The sequence below is a fragment of the Eptatretus burgeri genome, chromosome 9 (genome assembly GCF_056783735.1).
Source record: "Eptatretus burgeri isolate ZD-2024b chromosome 9, Ebu_testis_v1, whole genome shotgun sequence".
NCBI lineage: Eukaryota > Metazoa > Chordata > Myxini > Myxiniformes > Myxinidae > Eptatretus > Eptatretus burgeri.
In genome coordinates this window covers 84,497,979-84,515,813 of record NC_140969.1, presented here as the reverse complement: position 1 = coordinate 84,515,813, position 17,835 = coordinate 84,497,979, and the positions used below count along the sequence as shown (strand labels likewise).

General features: G+C 41.7%; 2 protein-coding genes and 1 pseudogene across 6 annotated transcripts in view; 1 reads left to right on the top strand and 2 right to left on the bottom strand.

Moving 5' to 3' along the window:
* Positions 1-17,835, top strand: part of DNAJC17 (DnaJ heat shock protein family (Hsp40) member C17) — a 59,654-nt gene that overhangs the window by 18,621 nt on the left and 23,198 nt on the right. For both annotated transcript variants that reach the window (XM_085895878.1, XM_085895877.1), the window contains exons 6-9: positions 13,337-13,424; positions 15,556-15,602; positions 15,814-15,891; positions 17,707-17,787. In XM_085895878.1, coding sequence (XP_085752004.1) covers positions 13,337-13,424; positions 15,556-15,602; positions 15,814-15,891; positions 17,707-17,787 — 294 coding nt within the window. The remainder of the gene's footprint in view (positions 1-13,336; positions 13,425-15,555; positions 15,603-15,813; positions 15,892-17,706; positions 17,788-17,835) is intronic.
* Positions 1-17,835, bottom strand: part of LOC147020494 (F-box/LRR-repeat protein 4-like) — a 49,337-nt gene that overhangs the window by 14,214 nt on the left and 17,288 nt on the right. Inside the window, exons 2-6 of one of the 4 annotated variants that reach the window (XR_015061858.1) lie at positions 10,199-10,339; positions 9,132-9,309; positions 8,451-8,610; positions 6,221-6,414; positions 5,346-5,409 (exon numbers count right to left, since the gene is read on the bottom strand). Coding sequence is in view for 2 of the 4 variants with exons in the window: in XM_085895880.1 (XP_085752006.1) it covers positions 7,039-7,111; positions 8,451-8,610; positions 9,132-9,309; positions 10,199-10,267 (480 nt within the window). In the remaining 2 variants the exon portion in view is untranslated. Of the gene's footprint in view, positions 1-5,345; positions 5,410-6,220; positions 6,415-6,453; positions 7,112-8,450; positions 8,611-9,131; positions 9,310-10,198; positions 10,340-12,399; positions 12,528-17,835 lie in introns of those variants that run through there. The other 3 variants (XM_085895880.1, XR_015061856.1, XM_085895879.1) reach the window with 3 other exon arrangements.
* Positions 388-1,097, bottom strand: LOC147020495 (uncharacterized; annotated as a pseudogene).

Sequence of the window (17,835 nt, the reverse complement as noted above, 5' to 3'; positions counted from 1 at the left end):
TGTATGTGTGTACGTGTGTGTGAATGTGTATGTGTGAGGTTTTGTGTGTGTGTGTGTGTACGTGTGTGTGTACGTGTGTGTTTGTATGTGTATGTAGGTGTATGTATGTGTGAGGTTGTGTGTGTGTGTGTGTGTGTGTGTGTGTGTACGTGTGTGTATGTGTGAGGTTGTGTGTGTGTACGTATGTGTATGTATGTGTATGTGTGAGGTTGTGTGTGTGTACGTATGTGTATGTATGTGTATGTGTGAGGTTGTGTGTGTGTACGCATGTGTATGTATGTGTATGTGTGAGGGTGTGTGTGTGTACGTATGTGTATGTATGTGTATGTGTGAGGTTGTGTGAGTGTCCGCGTGTGTATGGGTGAGGGTATGAGTATGTGTGTGAGGTTATGTGTGTATCTGTGTACGTGCGCGTGAATGTGTATGTGTGAGGTTTTGTGTGTGTGTACGTGTGTGTATGTGTGAGGTTGTTTGTGTGTACGTATGTGTATGTATGTGTATGTGTGAGGTTGTGTGTGTGTACGTGTGTGTATGTGTGAGGTTATGTGTATGTGTGTGAGGTTATGTGTGTATATGTGTACGTGTGTGTGAATGTGTATGTGTGAGGTTATGTGTGTATGTTTGTACGTGTGTGTGAATGTGTATGTGTGAGGTTATGTGTGTATGTTTGTACGTGTGTGTGAATGTGTATGTGTGAGGTTATGTGTGTATATGTGTACGTGTGTGTGAATGTGTATGTGTGAGGTTATGTGTGTATGTGTGTACGTGTGTGTGAATGTGTATGTGTGAGGTTTTGTGTGTGTGTGTGTGTACGTGTGTGTTTGTATGTGTATGTAGGTGTATGTATGTGTGAGGTTGTGTGTGTGTGTGTGTGTGTGTGTGTACGTGTGTGTATGTGTGAGGCTGTGTGTGTGTACGTATGTGTATGTATGTGTATGTGTGAGGTTGTGTGTGTGTACGTATGTGTATGTATGTGTATGTGTGAGGTTGTGTGTGTGTACGTATGTGTATGTATGTGTATGTGTGAGGTTGTGTGTGTGTACGTATGTGTATGTATGTGTATGTGTGAGGTTGTGTGTGTGTACGTGTGTGTATGTGTGAGGTTATGTGTATGTGTGTGAGGTTATGTGTGTATATGTGTACGTGTGTGTGAATGTGTATGTGTGAGGTTTTGTGTGTGTGTACGTGTGTGTATGTGTGAGGTTGTTTGTGTGTACGTATGTGTATGTATGTGTATGTGTGAGGTTGTCTGTGTGTACCTGTGTGTATGTGTGAGGTTATGTGTATGTGTGTGAGGTTATGTGTGTACGTGTGTGTGAATGTGTATGTGTGAGGTTGTGTGTGTGTGTGTGTGCGTGTGTGTATGTGTGAGGGTGTTTGTGTGTACGTATGTGTATGTATGTGTATGTGTGAGGTTGTGTGTGTGTACGTGTGTGTATGTGTGAGGTTATGTGTATGTGTGTGAGGTTATGTGTGTACGTGTGTGTGAATGTGTATGTGTGAGGTTGTGTGTGTGTGTGTGTGTGTGTGTGTGTGTGTGTGTGTGTGTGTGTGTGTGTGTGTGTGTGTGTACGTGTGTGTGAATGTGGATGTGTGTTGATAAAGCAGAACATAACATTATCTTTGACTCCCCCTCTCCCCCTCCCCCTTCCTCGCTCTTCACCATTCCTCCCCTCTTTACTCGCCTCCCTCCCTCGCTCTCCCACCCCTTCCTCACACCCCCTTTTCCCAGGGTGTTTAACGACATGTGGTGAGGCATCGCCCCCTTCCAGTAAGGAAACATGGTTTGAGAGAGAGACCGATATTCAGAATGTTTGCATTATTTATTACTTGGTGAAAACTTTTTCGCCAAGTCTGTTGGTTTGGAGTGTTTGTCTGTCTGTTTGTTTGTAACACGGTTTTTGGCCACATTTTCAAGCAATCGTTCTGAATTTTTTTTTGTGTGTGTCAGTGATTGGCCAACGACAGCAACGCTTAATTTTGGTGAAGATCCGGATCTGAAAATTTTTGAATTGATTCTTCACGGTTGAGAGATTGAGCAAAAAACTGTAGGTGGAACAATATTTCAAGAAGTTGTGGATGGATTCACACGAAACTTGGTGAACTGGTTCGGAGTGCCACTAAGAAGAATTGATTCAATTTTTGTGAAGATCCAAATCCAGATCTGGATACAAGACTTATTTAATTTTAAACTGATTCTTCACCATTGAATAATGGGGGCGCAAACGACATAGCATGTTATCTCAAAGAATTGTGGACAAGTTGGGTGTGTGAAAAGGACTAATTTATTCCATTTTGGTGAAGATCCGGATCCGGATTTGAGAAATTTTCAAGTCATTCTTCACCATTGAGAGAGGGGCCAAAAACTATGTGTGGCATGATACCTTAAAAATTTGTGGACGAGTTATGACAAATCTAGGTGGATGAGTTGGTTAGGTGACAACAACAAACCGATTCGATTTTGGGTAAGGTCCGGATTCAGATCCAACCTATTAGTGGCATACAAAGTTCAAACTTCAGCCTGGTGGAGGTATTTTCTCTTCCTAGTGCCATTCCATCATCTGAAGATTGTCCATTAATGTCATCACAAATTGTGGCATCTCAAATTGTGTCTTGAAATACATTCTCAATTTACTGCAACTGTTCCATCTCTAACTCAGTTACCTTGATCAGTTCTTGCAACTCTTACCTTCAGATCTTCAGATTCAGTTGCAAATTTCCATAAAACAGCTCACAGTTCAGATTCAAGATACTCTTTATTTTTCACAATTATTGTTTTTTTTTTTTCACAGTCTGTTGCATTGATCCATTCTCTTGATTCAAATTTGGACTTGTATCATCCATCATCTGAAGATTTCCCATTAATGTCATCACAAATTGTGTCTTCAAAGACACAATTTGAAATGTGGTTCCGTTTTTATATTTTGATTCTTATTTTAATACGCGTGACTATTTCATTTACCAACCAAGATGATGTTCTTAGCAACTGAGACACTCATGCCTATTTCGACAAGATAAACAGCTTTTATATATTTGTGTATGCCTGGTGTTAGCTTTTGTTTGGGGTGGTGAGCTTGGGATCTTGAGATTCTGATTTCAAATTCCCTCGACTATTGAATTAATACCAGGTGGGGTTACTCTGCCTGCCATCCTTCCAAGGTTGGCAAAATGAGTGCCAGCTTGCTGGTATCTTGTGTTGGAGTGGCGACCTGTCCAGGATTATGCCAAATAGCCATGGAGAGTGCGAAGGCAGCACCAACGCTCTGTTCAGAGTATGGTCCCATTGGATGAATGGATATATTTGTGTAGTCATACTGGTATAAAAAATGCGAATTTTGCAGATGCATCATGGTTCCTTCTTTCAAATCTTCCTGTGATGCTTTTAACTCCTTGATAGTTGCCTACAACTCCAGTTATTAATCCCCACCTGGTTTCACTGGAGGGGAATATAGGTTTGCTCCCCGTCTGTTTGTCCGTCCGTCCATCCCACCTGTGGTTTTTCCAACTTTTTTCCTATAGCCTTTAACTCATTCAACTGAAACATGGTAAATGGCTTTATTATAACTAGAAGCACCCGCTCCCTATGGGAGCCGTCAAGGTGATCATGTTATTATATTTATGCCTATTTTACTCCAAGGGGTCCCAGGATTACACACCCAAAAATGATTGCAATCGGTTCAGCCGTTTTTGCGGTACCTGGTAATAGACGGACGGACAGATGGTGAATTATAGTTAGATAAGTTACAGAAAAAGTTTGAGTTTCACGGCATTTCATCAATTTTTCACAGTTATGTCCTTTTACCATTTAAACCTCCCATTTCATCCAGCCATGATTTCATGTGCAGATTAGAATTTGGTGAGTTAAAAATTGATATGAAATGAAACCTGCTCCTTCTAATTTGATGAATATATTAACTATCATAACACAGTAAGAAGGAAATGTACATCACACATAAAGAATGGTGGAAGGGGCAGGGGGTGAGAGTCAGTGACATCAAGGGACATCACACCTAATACTATTTCTTTAATGACCCCAATAATTCCCAGATTCCAAGAGCATTCATACATCAGGGAGCGTTTTTAGCTGAAGTCTTTCCATGAAGCGGCTTGCCAGGCCTGACATTCACCTGAAGATGGCAGGAATTTGTAGTTTATTCAGAATTGTGGCGACAACTCGCTGGCATTCTGAACAAATTACAAATTCTTTAACCTTTAACGGGATTTTACCGTTCACCAATGGAAATTCCTGGGTCTCAGATTCACAACCGACCATTGTTGGCAAAGAGGTTCTCCACCGGAATGTCCTTCTGATGGATGGCATACACATTGATACATTGGGCTGCAGATGAATCACCAAGGTGAAAGATTATAGCAAATTCAAAATGTGAGTCTTGGTGAGACAGTTAAAAGATAGTGCACACACCCTCTAATTTATCGAGCTGCCAGCTCTGTCAAGGCACACCACACTGCAAAAATTGTACTCAACTCATTATCCATTTTCGTAATAAAATAAAAACTTAAACCACAGTTGACAAACAACTTCATTCCACTAGAGTAATGTTCAAAGTTTTTGGTTGAAGAAAATAAAGGTGATTCCATGAAGAACTTGCTTTCAAATTTGACTTTAAAATGGATAACATATTGTAATAAGATAAGCAAAAAAAGTGAGGGGGGGGTATCAAATCAATTACGACAATTTTAGGACAGAAAAGCTCTCGCAAAGTTACTGACCACTTTGATTGCACTGTAATATATATATATATATATATATATATATATATATATATATATATATATATATATATATATATATATATATATATATATATATATATACAGTATATATTGTATTGGGTGTTCTTTTTGAAACAAACTATACATGAGGGAATCTGGGTAAAAATGAGGCGATCGCTTCCATGAACACTCACTTGGTTCGTGCAAAACCTAACAGGACAGATCGACACCTCACTCCTCTACAGTTTGCGCGATGTCTTGTTTTCTAGAATTTGCTGCTGAATTCCACTCGACAGTGCAAAACCAAACATCGGTTCTTGTCTCAGTGCGTTAGTGTCACGTGACTGGACGAGCACATCGGCCTTACTTTGTGGCATTCACATGCTAAAATTCATATGAAAATGCTCAAATAAATGTTCAGCATAAATATAAAAAACCAGCAATAACATCAACCAACACCAATATATTGTTGTAAAATGAATGCAGGACACATTTTGATTGAAAAAAAATTATTTAACCAAGCAATTTACAAAACAAACACAACAAAACAATTTGAAAAATACCAAACAAAACAATTTGAACACACGCAAAAAAAACAGAACAAAAATTACTTTTTGAAAAAGTGTGGACCCTTCCTCGGTGTGCACCTTCAGTTTGCTACCATCAATTCACAAACTGAAAAAACAATCACACATGACGACAATTATTTTAAAATACGAACAGCATTTTAAAAATTATTCAAACAACAATATTAGATGAATATATCTATGTGTGTGTATATGTGTGTATATATATATATATATATATATATATATATATATATATATATATATATATATATATATATATATATATATATACATATTGTTATGGCCAAGGGTAGAGAGTGTTAATCCCAGTTTGTCCTCGGAAGAGCTGGACCTGTGGCCACTGCTCACAATTAACTTTGTGGTACGGTGGGTTGCTTTAGAACCACGAACGCCACCTAGTTAACTACGAGTTCCAGTGTCCACCGTCTAATTTTGACGTTCAACTTGAGGTCCCATGGATTCCTGAATGGGGAGCACGCCCTCGGCAAAGCATCAATCTTATTTTGATTAGATCTTAATTAGGGCGGCCAAGCGTTTAACCGCTGGTGCGTGCCAATTATTACAGGTCAATTCGTTTGGTATTTGCTTCCCAGTCTATCTAGGTTCGGACAATGTTGGATCAATGGAAGGAAAGAACAAGCACGGACAGGTTGGAACGTCAACAAAGGAATTTATTAATAAGGAAAAAATAAATAAAAAGAACTTTTCATTTCCGTGTGGTAAAAATAAGTAAATTCAATTCAATAAAAATGATTGTAAGCAAATAAAGAATTAATCGGGCACTGACAGTAAGAGACAAAGAGCAGATGCTTATCACTATGCCTTACTTAATTAAACACGAGACAAGGGCACCCAGCAGTTCATTCAGTGGGGGAGAGAAATCCAGTCTCGCTCACCAAATATAAGTCGTTGTACGTCAAATAGAACATCCTGAAATGTGTGAGCGTGCCTTGTCCGTTGCCAGTGCCCAGCCTTGCCGTGCATCCACTCGCAAACAGGCTCGAAAACCAATTGACGTCACCCCCAAGAATCAGGTACGCCAAGAGCAGGTCTCGAGCAGAACCAGGATTAACGGTCCGAGCGTCACCCACTATCAGGAGACACCAGAAGCCACAACCAATGGACAGCTGTTAGGATCTGTGAGAAGCTGAGGCGCTATGAGAAACCGCAAGGCGTCGAGGCGCTGTGAGAAGCTGGAAGGCTACAAGGCCGTCACCAACTGTCACAAACTCGACTGTCGTCGGCTCACCAATCGTCTGACTGGAACTGACTGGAGCAACCATCTGACTGGAACTGACTGGAGCAACAGTCTGACTGGAACTGACGAGCTGAACAGAGCCGTCACCTAACTGTCACCAACTGACACAAACTGTTGCAAAACTCTCAACGCTGTAAGAACCGCAGCCAGCGATCGCCAAATGACTGAAAAAACGGTCCACTCGTCCTTTTTATTGGCGGCCAGTCTGGGCGGAGCCTCAAGGAGACTTCAGCCAAATCCACCTTGCCTATTGGCGCATCGTTACACATCACCAACTGCCAATCTCGCGATCATTGCAATGCCACTGCAACGACGATCGGCAGTAAGCAGACATTTGCCAGAATTACCGAGTGAAAACGTGAATCGCTCATAAAACGTCAACAACAATTATCACCTCAATGTTCAGCCCGATACGAAAAAGAGCCAGTTAGCATCCATGGAGCTGCTGAACGGGTGTCAAACGTCGATGGAAAGAGGTGGGTGTCGAGCCTCCGATGGGCTAACGGCTATCTCACGTGCATGAATGTGTCTGTCGTAAAGAGAAAAAGGAGCTTTCCATAAGAGAGGGAATCTATGAAAATTATTTACCCTTCTCAACGCATCAAAGTTAGAATCCTACCAGACATGGGGTTGGGTCTATCTTGGACATGCATTGAGGGAAATAACTGTCTGAGGACCTGGATGTTTGGATGCATCCGTCGGATCGGATTCTGAAATCCGTAACAATATGTTGGTGGATGAGGGTTAAGTTCAGGAAAGAAAGTGAATTCTCATCTTTCAAATGGAAAAGGGTAGCTGGACCTTGATACAATTAATAATTTATATTCGTCCATAAATAACTACAATCAGATTCAAGATCCAATTTACATTGAACTGGGAAAGTAATCAAAGATGAAGGCTGAAACGATTGGGAAAACAAATAATTTAATGGTTTCCACCTGTACACCAGATCACAAGGACGAACAAAGAATAAACCCTGACAGGTGATGTGAAGAACTTCCAACAAGAGGAACAACAAACACACTTGTGGGATTAAAGATATCCAAAAGTTTGAGAAACAAAATGTGATTCCAGTTCATGTTTACACTTATCGTGTGTGTGTGTGTGTGTGTGTGTGTGTGTGTGTGTGTGTGTGCGTGCGTGCGTGCGTGCGTGCGTGCGTGCGTGCGTGCGTGCGTGTGTGTTTGATTGTGAGTGTGTGTGTGTTTGTTTGAGTATGTGTGTGTGTTTGAGTGTGTGTGTTTGTTTGTGTGTGTGTGTATCCACCTCCATTTTGGTAAAGGGTCATGTTTGATAGGGCAAGTTGTGAAGTTTTCTTGTTCTCACAGTTTCGTTCGAGGGTTCTTTTCAGGATCGTCACTGAACCCAACACATCCTCCAACTGTCGTTCATTTCTAGTAGTATTCATTCCCCGGAATGGTTTTTAAGGACTCGGTGAAGGTTTTATTTATCATTCCTGTAGCTCTCACGATCACTGGTATAACTTCAGCTTTCTTAAATTCCAAATGCTCCTTAACCTCATTTTTCAGATCCTGGTATTTGGTAATTTTCCTGATTTCAGTATCACTTAGTCAAAAGTCATTGGAACTGCTGAACGGGGTGTTTGCTGAACATTTATCAATTTGAACGTTTGGTGGATAATATTGATAAACAAAAAGTAGTCCTTTCAGTTTGTCTAATTAAAATTTTTTTTTTTTCGTTAAACGTCACATTTGAGAAACGTGCTGATAACCCTACACTTGTAGCTTTGGTTCTAATTAAGTTCAGCATTTAGACGATCATCACCGACATGATACAATCGGCTTCTCATGCATGGATCAGAGTGCTCCTCAGGTGTTTGCAACTCTGAACGGGTCATGTGACCTCACCGGAAGCTGGTATACTTGATGGAGGCGTGTGGATAGCGATGTGTAAGTTGGAAGGCCATCTCCTCGTCCACCCAGAAGCAGAAGGAAATGTCAAGGAAGCACATTTGCTGACAGGTATCAAGCAGGTGAAACACCCCTCTTGGGGTCACCAGCGGAGCACCTGCCACACGCACAGAGATATAATCGCTCCGATGAATGGCAAACAAGGGTGAAAATAGCTGTCACCTGGAGCTTTGGTGTACAGTTAACAAAGTACGAAACTGCAGTACAACAGCACTCAGTGGAGCGAATACATCCACCAGGACGATAAGGACAAAATGATTCAATTTTGGTGAAGATCTGGAACCGAAAACTGTAATTTTTTAAGCGATTCTTCACCATTGATAGTGGGTCAAAACGATATCTCAAAACGGTATATGGACGGATTCTGATGAAACTTGGTGGATGAGTTGTGTTGGTGACAAGAACAAGCCGATTAGATTTTGGTTCAGGTCCCAATGGAGATCCAGCCGATCAGTGGACGAAAAAATGTAAACTGTTCAGCCTGGAGGAGGTACGCACTCCACCGAGTGCCGTTCTTATTTCGACTTGCAATTTTTATTTTCCTTCCACATCGAGCAACCTCTGTGACCTTCTTGGATCCAGACACGCCAGTTCCAATGATCCCCTGAATTCCCGTACTCAGTACGTCCAGGTGCTCCAGTAAAGGGCAGTGATTGGCGAGCGATTCGAGGTCAGTGTCGCTGATGGAGCGGTGAGCCGTTAACACCAGTCGGCGTAGTCTGGGCAGCTCTCGCACCATCTCGACGAGAGTGCCACCGTCTGTCCGCGCACGCGTACACCAGCCAAGGTCCAGGCCCTGTGTGGAACAGTTTAATTGTGGAACAAGAAAATCAGCATCAGTGTTGCATGCAGTTTTTAAATTCCCATTTATTCAAGAACTGCATTGGACAATCAGAGAGGCATTATAGCCACCAGTGTTTCCGAAAAAATATAACTTGACAAACTAACCTGCTCAACAAAACTATTCAGTGTTCTGATTTATCAAGATACTGGAAGGAAGAATAAAGAGGATTTAAAACCATGAGGAAAGGGGAGGGAAGAGGGGGTGTGATGAGAGGAGGAGAGTTGGTTGTTGAAAGTCACAATACAGTATATATGCTGTATAAACTAGAAGGGCACTCGGGAGAACTCGTACCTCCACCATGTTGATCAGTTTACGTTTTGCCTCCCACTGATCGGCCGGATGTGGATTCGGACATGCTTTGTCCGAATCCGTATTTAACTTTTTGAGATATCCTGCTATGTGTCGTTTTCGGCCCGATCTCTCAATGGTGAAGAATCACTTTTAAATTTCTCAGGTCCGGATCCGGATTCGTATCTTCACCAAAATCTAATCATTTCGTCCTTGTCACATACACAAGCTCTCCACTAAATTTCATTCACATCCGTCCACAACTTTTTGAGATATTTTGTTCACAAAGAAACAGACAGACGTGTGTGAAAACATTACTTCCATCCATCTTCGGTGGCGGAGGTAAAAAATCTTCTCTGAAATTGCTTAACAGATCGATGCGAAACGTTACAAGTTTGATTGACTGTCCATGTGGAAAGAATGGAAATCACTTCTTAAAAGAAACTTAAATTTTCTATATGGAAGGAAATATTGTCCCAAACATACCGCTTTCTCCTTATTCAACAACAGAAATTTTCAAGCATTGTAGTCGTGTTTCTGTCAGGCCACATACCTCAATATCCTTACAACGGGATGTCAGGTGTGCCAATCCGACCTCCATCAGCCCGGCGGATCTCCACATGTTGAGCGAGCGAAGCTGTTGGCAGTTTGAGGCCAGACTATGTCAGACCGTGTCAGGACGTTTCACCTGAGGCTGGAAAGATGAGGAACATGCATCGTGACACCCATAGCTGCAGGGGAAGGAAATTCTTCTGCGAATCCGAAAACACATGGGATATGCAAACTCAAACAAATCTCCAACAAAGATGTCATCAGCGGCAGCGTCCGACAAACATACATTCCTCGTTTTTACTACTATTATTATTAATATTACTAGTACGTACCCGTAAAAAAAAAAACAATATATCAAAAAAAATTAATAAATAAATATTCCAACCGCGAGCAACAAACAACAACCACACAGGCCGTTTCTTCGCTCTCGCGTGCCCGTACGTGGGTGGCGCGGAAGTTCGCATATCACAGTTACGATGATTCGCAATTTAGGTTTTAATGGCCAATTATTCAATTAGCGCCAAGTATTTTGCCTTTTCGCAATGTCATCCCAAGGAAAAACAAAAAGAGAAGAGAGAAAAAAAATTACTTCCTGATTCGGAGCATACCAGCACTCTGATGTTACCGAAATTTATGCACCGTCTAATATGAAAACGATCATAACTTGCGGCATTGTGTTTATCCATAAATGTGCATAAGAAATCGAGAAATTATTAGAATACACGAAGTCATCACTCTCCGGAAGTCCATACGTTGTAACCCGTAATGGGGAACGCGGCTGTGCTTCCCTTCCCCATCAGCCACGCCCACGCAACAACGTGTCTTGTCATTGGTTTGGTAAATAAATGGCCATAATTTGGGAATCACTTGTCCGATTAATATCAAACCTTTTAAATGGCACATCCTCAGGTCCCCAGCAATATATCTGGCAAGTTTCAATTAGATCGGACCAGCGGTTGTCGAGAAACAGCGGTCACACAGACACACAGACACACACACAGATATTGCTGGAATTATAGATAGATTAGTACCTTTCGCCAGAGGAGAGGGAATTGTATTTTGGTCCGTTTGTTTGTTTGCGCAGAATGTGCTCGTGTAAGCCACAATAGCCACCAAGTGGTAGCCAGTAGTACATGTTATATTTTTTCAACCATTTATCCTTATAAATTATGTACAATTAGAATGTGAGTACGTCTATAAAATATGTACTATAAAACCACATAAACCAAGCCCTGGTGAGGGCCTGCAATCGTTGATTGCTCTTTCTGGTTTATATTGTAATACTGTTGCGGACCAGGTATCGGCGACAAGCACGATCGCAAGATGGAGCAGTAGAGTCGGTGCCACCGAACACCCGGAATTTAGATCGTACCTTTCGGAAAACTCCGACAAGTACGGGTCCCTTACCGGACCGTGAATCATCAATAATTACACCACGTGGTACAGGGTTATTTGCCAATCTTCAAAATACCTAGAACTCCACGTGGCGAGTTTACCGAGTATTCACGCCCTCGACTGCGCTCGTACAGAACGAGCTGCTGGCGTGCTCAAACCGTGTGCGACCCGAGCGGATGATCACCGAGATCCGTCAGTCCAAATGCCCCTTTACAGCAGCAACAGTCTTTACAATTCACCAACACGCGTCACGCTAAGCCAATAAAAGAAACACAAAACGAACTGATACATCTAACACATGGGTTTATTTATAATGGGGGGAAGGAGGGAAGCACGCACAAAGCAGAGTTATCCGACTAAAGAGATGCACGTATGTACAGCAAGGCACTTAACAATTTATTACTTACTCGACTGGCGTCACAAACACACACACACCCAAAATAAATGGTGGCCACAGCCTTCCTCGGACCTGTCCACCTCATGTGGTCTTTGAGCTGATTTGAACCGGGCGCCAGCGAGAGGCGAGCCGAATCCAGACACCAGCGAGCCGCGAGCGGCCACCCGAGCTCCGCCCACCAAACAGCCAGAGGAACTTTATTCTGCGTGGGCTCCGCCCACGTACGTGCTGACACGCACGTAGGCAATGGCGTCGGCCAGAGCGAGGTGAAGGTGATGTTGGTGTTGTCCTAGTTATGAGGGGTGTAAAAATGAAAGAAAACCCTGACTATCAAAGTAACTCACAGCGCATTTACATTTATTCACCCATTAGACACGGGACGAGGACCCCAACTAAAGACACATACTTACCGATATAACTGTTCTATGGGACCTGTATGTTGAGTGCTCAAGGCTTCCAGATTCGCAACAATACATCTGAAGTGCACAGATCTGGCACAAGTTTGCTCTCAATGTTTTGCATTTTCTGCATTGATCTGCTGAAGACAAAATTACATATAATGAGGAATAATGATTTGAAACAAAATTCACCTGAGAATTGCTGATTGACACTCATTTGAACCTGATTTTTCTCATTTAGTGAATGAAACATAAGCTCATGTTACCGATCAGATTTATCTATAGACTTTCACATATTTTTCTCTCAAAATGTCCACCTTCGTTGCATTGTTGTTCGACTATTATAATAAAATCACAAGGTTCGTTATCGTTATTCCGTGTTATAGTTAATTGTTATAGTTCCCTTTAAAGGTATGAAAGTAAAATCTTTCTTTCTTTGTTCCTCGAGTTTCCCTTTTCTGGTGTAAAGGTCAGCTTACAGACCGACCACATTGTACTGATCAGTGTTAAATTTGGATTTGGATCTCACATTATTTAATTTTTTTAGTGGTGGTGGTATAATTTTATTCTCAGAATGTTTCCTCTCACCCACCTCCACACCTAATAAATAATTATTATCCCAATGCGCAATTGATTTGCGATTCAACTGTTTGACCTTCAGACTTCCTTACAATGATGTTTTCAAAAACCTCTCGGTTCATCTCGTTCCCTCCAGTCGCTTGGGAATTTCAAAGTTTGTCAATCAATCTTCTCATCTCTGTTCTATCACACCCAAACAATTGCTCACCAACACACTCCTCAATGTCATATTCTCTGAGTTTATTCTTTGTTGTCATTTCTTACATTCCTGTGTGTTTTTTCTGTTTGATCATTCCCCAACATTTGGTTCATAAATTGTATAATTATTGCATTTGACAGGATAACGGAATTCTCATCCTTGTGTTGATAGATCATGAGGCTCCGTGAAGAAGGCTCACGGCAATTGCAGGAAGAGCAGCGTCTTATTAAAGAGCAGCTGCAGCGTCAGGCACAACGAGGTTTGCTTAACACGTGCCTGGGACTCTGTGCGGTAAATTTTTGTATGGAATGGTAAAACATCTTGTTATGCATCTTCCTTATTGAGAAAGTAATTGGAACAAGTGTAAGTTCAAATGATAACCTTGTAACTGTCGATCAAGTTCATTGTAGTTCTACATTTTGATGGTACTAGCTTTGCTTTGTTCCGGTCATTTAGGAATATTTCTTTTGCCAAGGTTCAACAACAGAGTTTCTGCTGGTGCTCCTAAAATGTGAAATTGTCAGGTTCCATCTTTACCTTGTCAGGTTCTTCCTGAAGACTCCATCTTTACCAAGTTGGGTTCCTCCTGATGACTCCATCTTTACCTCTTTGGGTTTCTCCTGATAACTCCATCTTTACCGATTCGGGTCCCTCCTGATGACTCCATCTTTACCTCTTTGGGTTTCTCCTGATAACTCCATCTTTACCGATTCGGGTCCCTCCTGATGACTCCATCTTTACCTCTTTGGGTTTCTCCTGATGACTCCATCTTGACCAATTTGGGTCCCTCCTGATGACTCCATCTTTACCAAGTTGGGTTCCTCCTGATGACTCCATCTTTACCTCTTTGGGTTTCTCCTGATAACTCCATCTTTACCGATTCGGGTCCCTCCTGATGACTCCATCTTTATCTCTTTGGGTTTCTCCTGATAACTCCATCTTTACCGATTCGGGTCCCTCCTGATGACTCCATCTTTACCTCTTTGGGTTTCTCCTGATGACTCCATCTTTACCTATTTGGATCCCTCCTGAAGACTCCATCTTTACCAAGTTGGGTTCCTCCTGATGACTCCATCTTTACCTCTTTGGGTTTCTCCTGATAACTCCATCTTTACCTTGTCAAGTTCCTCCTGATGACTCCATCTTTACCTATTTGGGTCCCTCTTGATGACTAAATCTTTCCTGAGTTTGGTTCCTCCTGATAACTCCATATTTACCTTGTCAGGTTCCTCCTGATGACTCCATCTTTACCTATTTCGGTCCCTCCTGATGACTAAATCCTTACTGAGTTTGGTTCCTCCTGATGAGTCCATCTTTACCTAGTCGGGTTCCTCCCGATGACTCCATCTTGACCTAGTTGTGTTCCTCCCGATGACTCCATGTTTCCCTTTTCGGGTTCCTGCTGATAACTCCATCTTTACCTATTCAGGTTCCTCCTGATAACTCCATCTTTACCTATTCAGGTTCCTCCTGATAACTCCATCTTTATCTATTCAGGGTCCTCCTGATAACTCCATCTTTACCTATTCAGGGTCCTCCTGATAACTCCATCTTTACCTATTCAGGGTCCTCCTGATAACTCCATCTTTACCTATTCAGGTTCCTCCTGAAGGCTCCAATGCTATTTGGTCTTTTATATGACTTGTATCACATGCAGGACAAAGAATTTGGAAGAAAACATTTCTTTGCTTGTATGAAAAAAAAATGCACCCTGAAGCAAGCTGTGAATGTTATACGATTTGAAATGTGAATTTTTAATCAAAAGAAGACTCTTCCTGGTGATTTCTCCATGTGTAAATCTGGAAGAAGGGTGTAGGTGAAGGAGAAGGTAATTATGGATGCATGCTCACACACTGCCTTTGTGTGCGGGCTTGTGTGTGTTTGTCTCCATGCAATGGAAGATTCCGTTTTCTGTACACAATACTTATTTCTTTTTTGACTGCCACTTTGGGAGTTCTGAAATTAATTGTGTGATCTGGTTATAATTTGATTTTGAGTGATGAATGGTTGATTCCATGGTTATAGTTTGATGTGCATCTTCGATGAGCCATTCGGTTTGACTTCTGTATCTGCATCCATATGGGTCGTGGTAATGATCAAACCATGGTGATGATGAACCATTTTTTTTCACCTTTTAATTCCACAATCCAATTGTGAGAATTGTTTATATTTCCTTAAACACCACATGATGTAAGGGCTGTTTATGATGTTCAACGATGGGAAAGGAAAAGAAAATCTGGCATGACTATAGAAAAGTAAGTTTCTTTTCTTTTAAAAACCACATCTCAGATATTTATTTGAGAAAGCCTTTGGCAGTTCACCCAGTCACTGAACAATCGTCGAGCTTGAAGGCCGCACTTACAAATCTGAACTTCCCTTCCGGTCTGCAGGATATTCCAGTGCAAACATAAAGAACGACGTCACGCCCAAACTGAAGGTTTGCACCTTACATGAACTGTTGAAATGCCTTTATAAAAAAAGACCAGCACATGTAATTTTTAACTTTGGTTTGTTTTGTTTTTTGTTTTTAATTTTTGTTTCCTTTCTAATTACCTTTTTTTTTTCTTTTCCAGATAAGCCTTGTTAATCTCCTCCATGCTTCAGTAATATAATGTTGTTTCAATTTATTTGGATGTGTCTGACCGCAGCTCAAATGGAAAAGTGGAAGCACCGATGAATCAAATGGAGGATATTCTAAAGAGGTTCTCATGCACATTTTTCAGAAGGTGCGTGTGTATACATGACTGTAAAAGTTTGGGTTATTTCAATGATATTCATACTTTAGAGTAAATTCATCAAATTATGATTGATAACAGCCATATGTGATTATTATTGTGATTTAACAGCATTTATAAATTTGTGTGAAACAAACTGCTAAAGTAAATAACAAGAACAGGTCATTTTATGGTGTTCGTCAATACAATGTGTGTCTGCCCTTCTTGAGTGCCACCACTCTCTAACCCATGATTCCTGCATACGACTGAAGACTGAAGCACTCTTACAGGAATATTTTGCCAAATATTCTGTAGTACATTCCATAGTTATGTAAGGTTAGTTTGGTTCCTCTTGGTATTCTTTGTTTCCAGGAAAGCCCATATAGTCTCGATGGACTCATGTCCAGACTCTGGGGTGCCCATTCTAACACTTGGAGCACACCAGCTGTAATATTGTTCTTCAAACACTGTTTTATTATATTGGAAGTGTGTTTTGGATCATTGTCTTCTTGCATGAAACTACCTATTTGGGTTCCGCTTCTGATTGAACTATTTCCACTGGGAATTGCATGGTGCTTCAGTATCTGCTTGTACTTTTGTTAGTGTGCCATTGACTTTAACAAGTTTCCCAACACTAAAACCTGAGATACTACCCCAGACAGTCACAGAGCCTCCCCTGTGTTTAACAGTTTGACCATACGGAAGGACCATCTGGCAAACCCCCCTATCAACTGTCTTAACAATACTCTTGCGAGAGTTCAGTCATTCAAACTCCTGGGTCTCATTATCAGCCATGATCTTTTTAAACCACATTTCAAAATTGGCCTTCAAAGCCAGCCACCGACTACTGGGCATCCTCCATCATACAAAGTCCTTCATTGGCACACCTGAACTCCTATCCACGTACAATGCTTTCGTCCACAACATGATGGGGACCTGCTCTCCCCTCGTGGCTGGATCCCCTGCCTCACATTTTGCACAGCTTTACACTGTGGAAACCAAGGCCTTCAACGTTATTGGAATCTCCCGCAATTAAGCTGAGTTTATGGGTCAATCACTTTGCCATTGCATACATGTGGATGGTCTCTCTGTCTTGTACCTCCTTTCTGGCCTTGCACTCCCTGCTCTTTCCATGCTTTGTCCCCCCCCACAGGTTTCTGCAGGGCTCACATGGTCCACCCTCAACCCCCTTCTGGTGAAACTACCTAAATCCAGGATCACTGCTCTCCTCCACTCATTTGTTCCTCTATTATCCCCACCTGTGGAACCAACTTCCACATTCTCTTCAATCTCATTCTTCCCTCCAGGTTCCTACTCACGTTAACCCCACCTCCCCCCCTCCACCCCAATCCCTCCTCCTTCCAAATTTCCAGTTTTCCCTCCTTGCAGTTTCCTTCTGTATCCATCTTGTCCACCCCATGTGTCTTCTCCTGGCCCCCATTCCTTCCCATAGCAATTGTTTGTCCATGTCTCCCCATATTTATCCTTTACCCATACTGTTGGTGTTTCTCCCCCCCCTCTCTTTCTGCTGTTTCTTTTGTTCTTTTGCATCCTGATCCATCCAGTGTTCTTGCTCTTCCACAAGACTTGATTCTGTTGACAAGAAATGGCCTCTCCCAGTCTCACATTTCCTGGTTTATCCACGGGTCACTGTTTTGGAATTTACCTCTATAAAGTAAAAGGCCAGAACAATACTTGGACTGATAATAATCTTCCTCATTCCGAACACAGGTTAAGTCATTCGATGTCAAAATGAATAATTGGTAAAAATGTAGAAATTTTGGATTCTCTCAAATCTTCTGATAATTGTTCTTTTTCCCTTTGCAGTATGGAGAGGTACTGAACGTGCTGGTTTCCGACTCTCGAAAAGGTTCGGCTCTGTTGGAGTTTGCTACCACACGGAGTGCCGTGAGTTTCGTTGCTGTGATAATTTCTCAAGTGTTCTGAAGTACATTT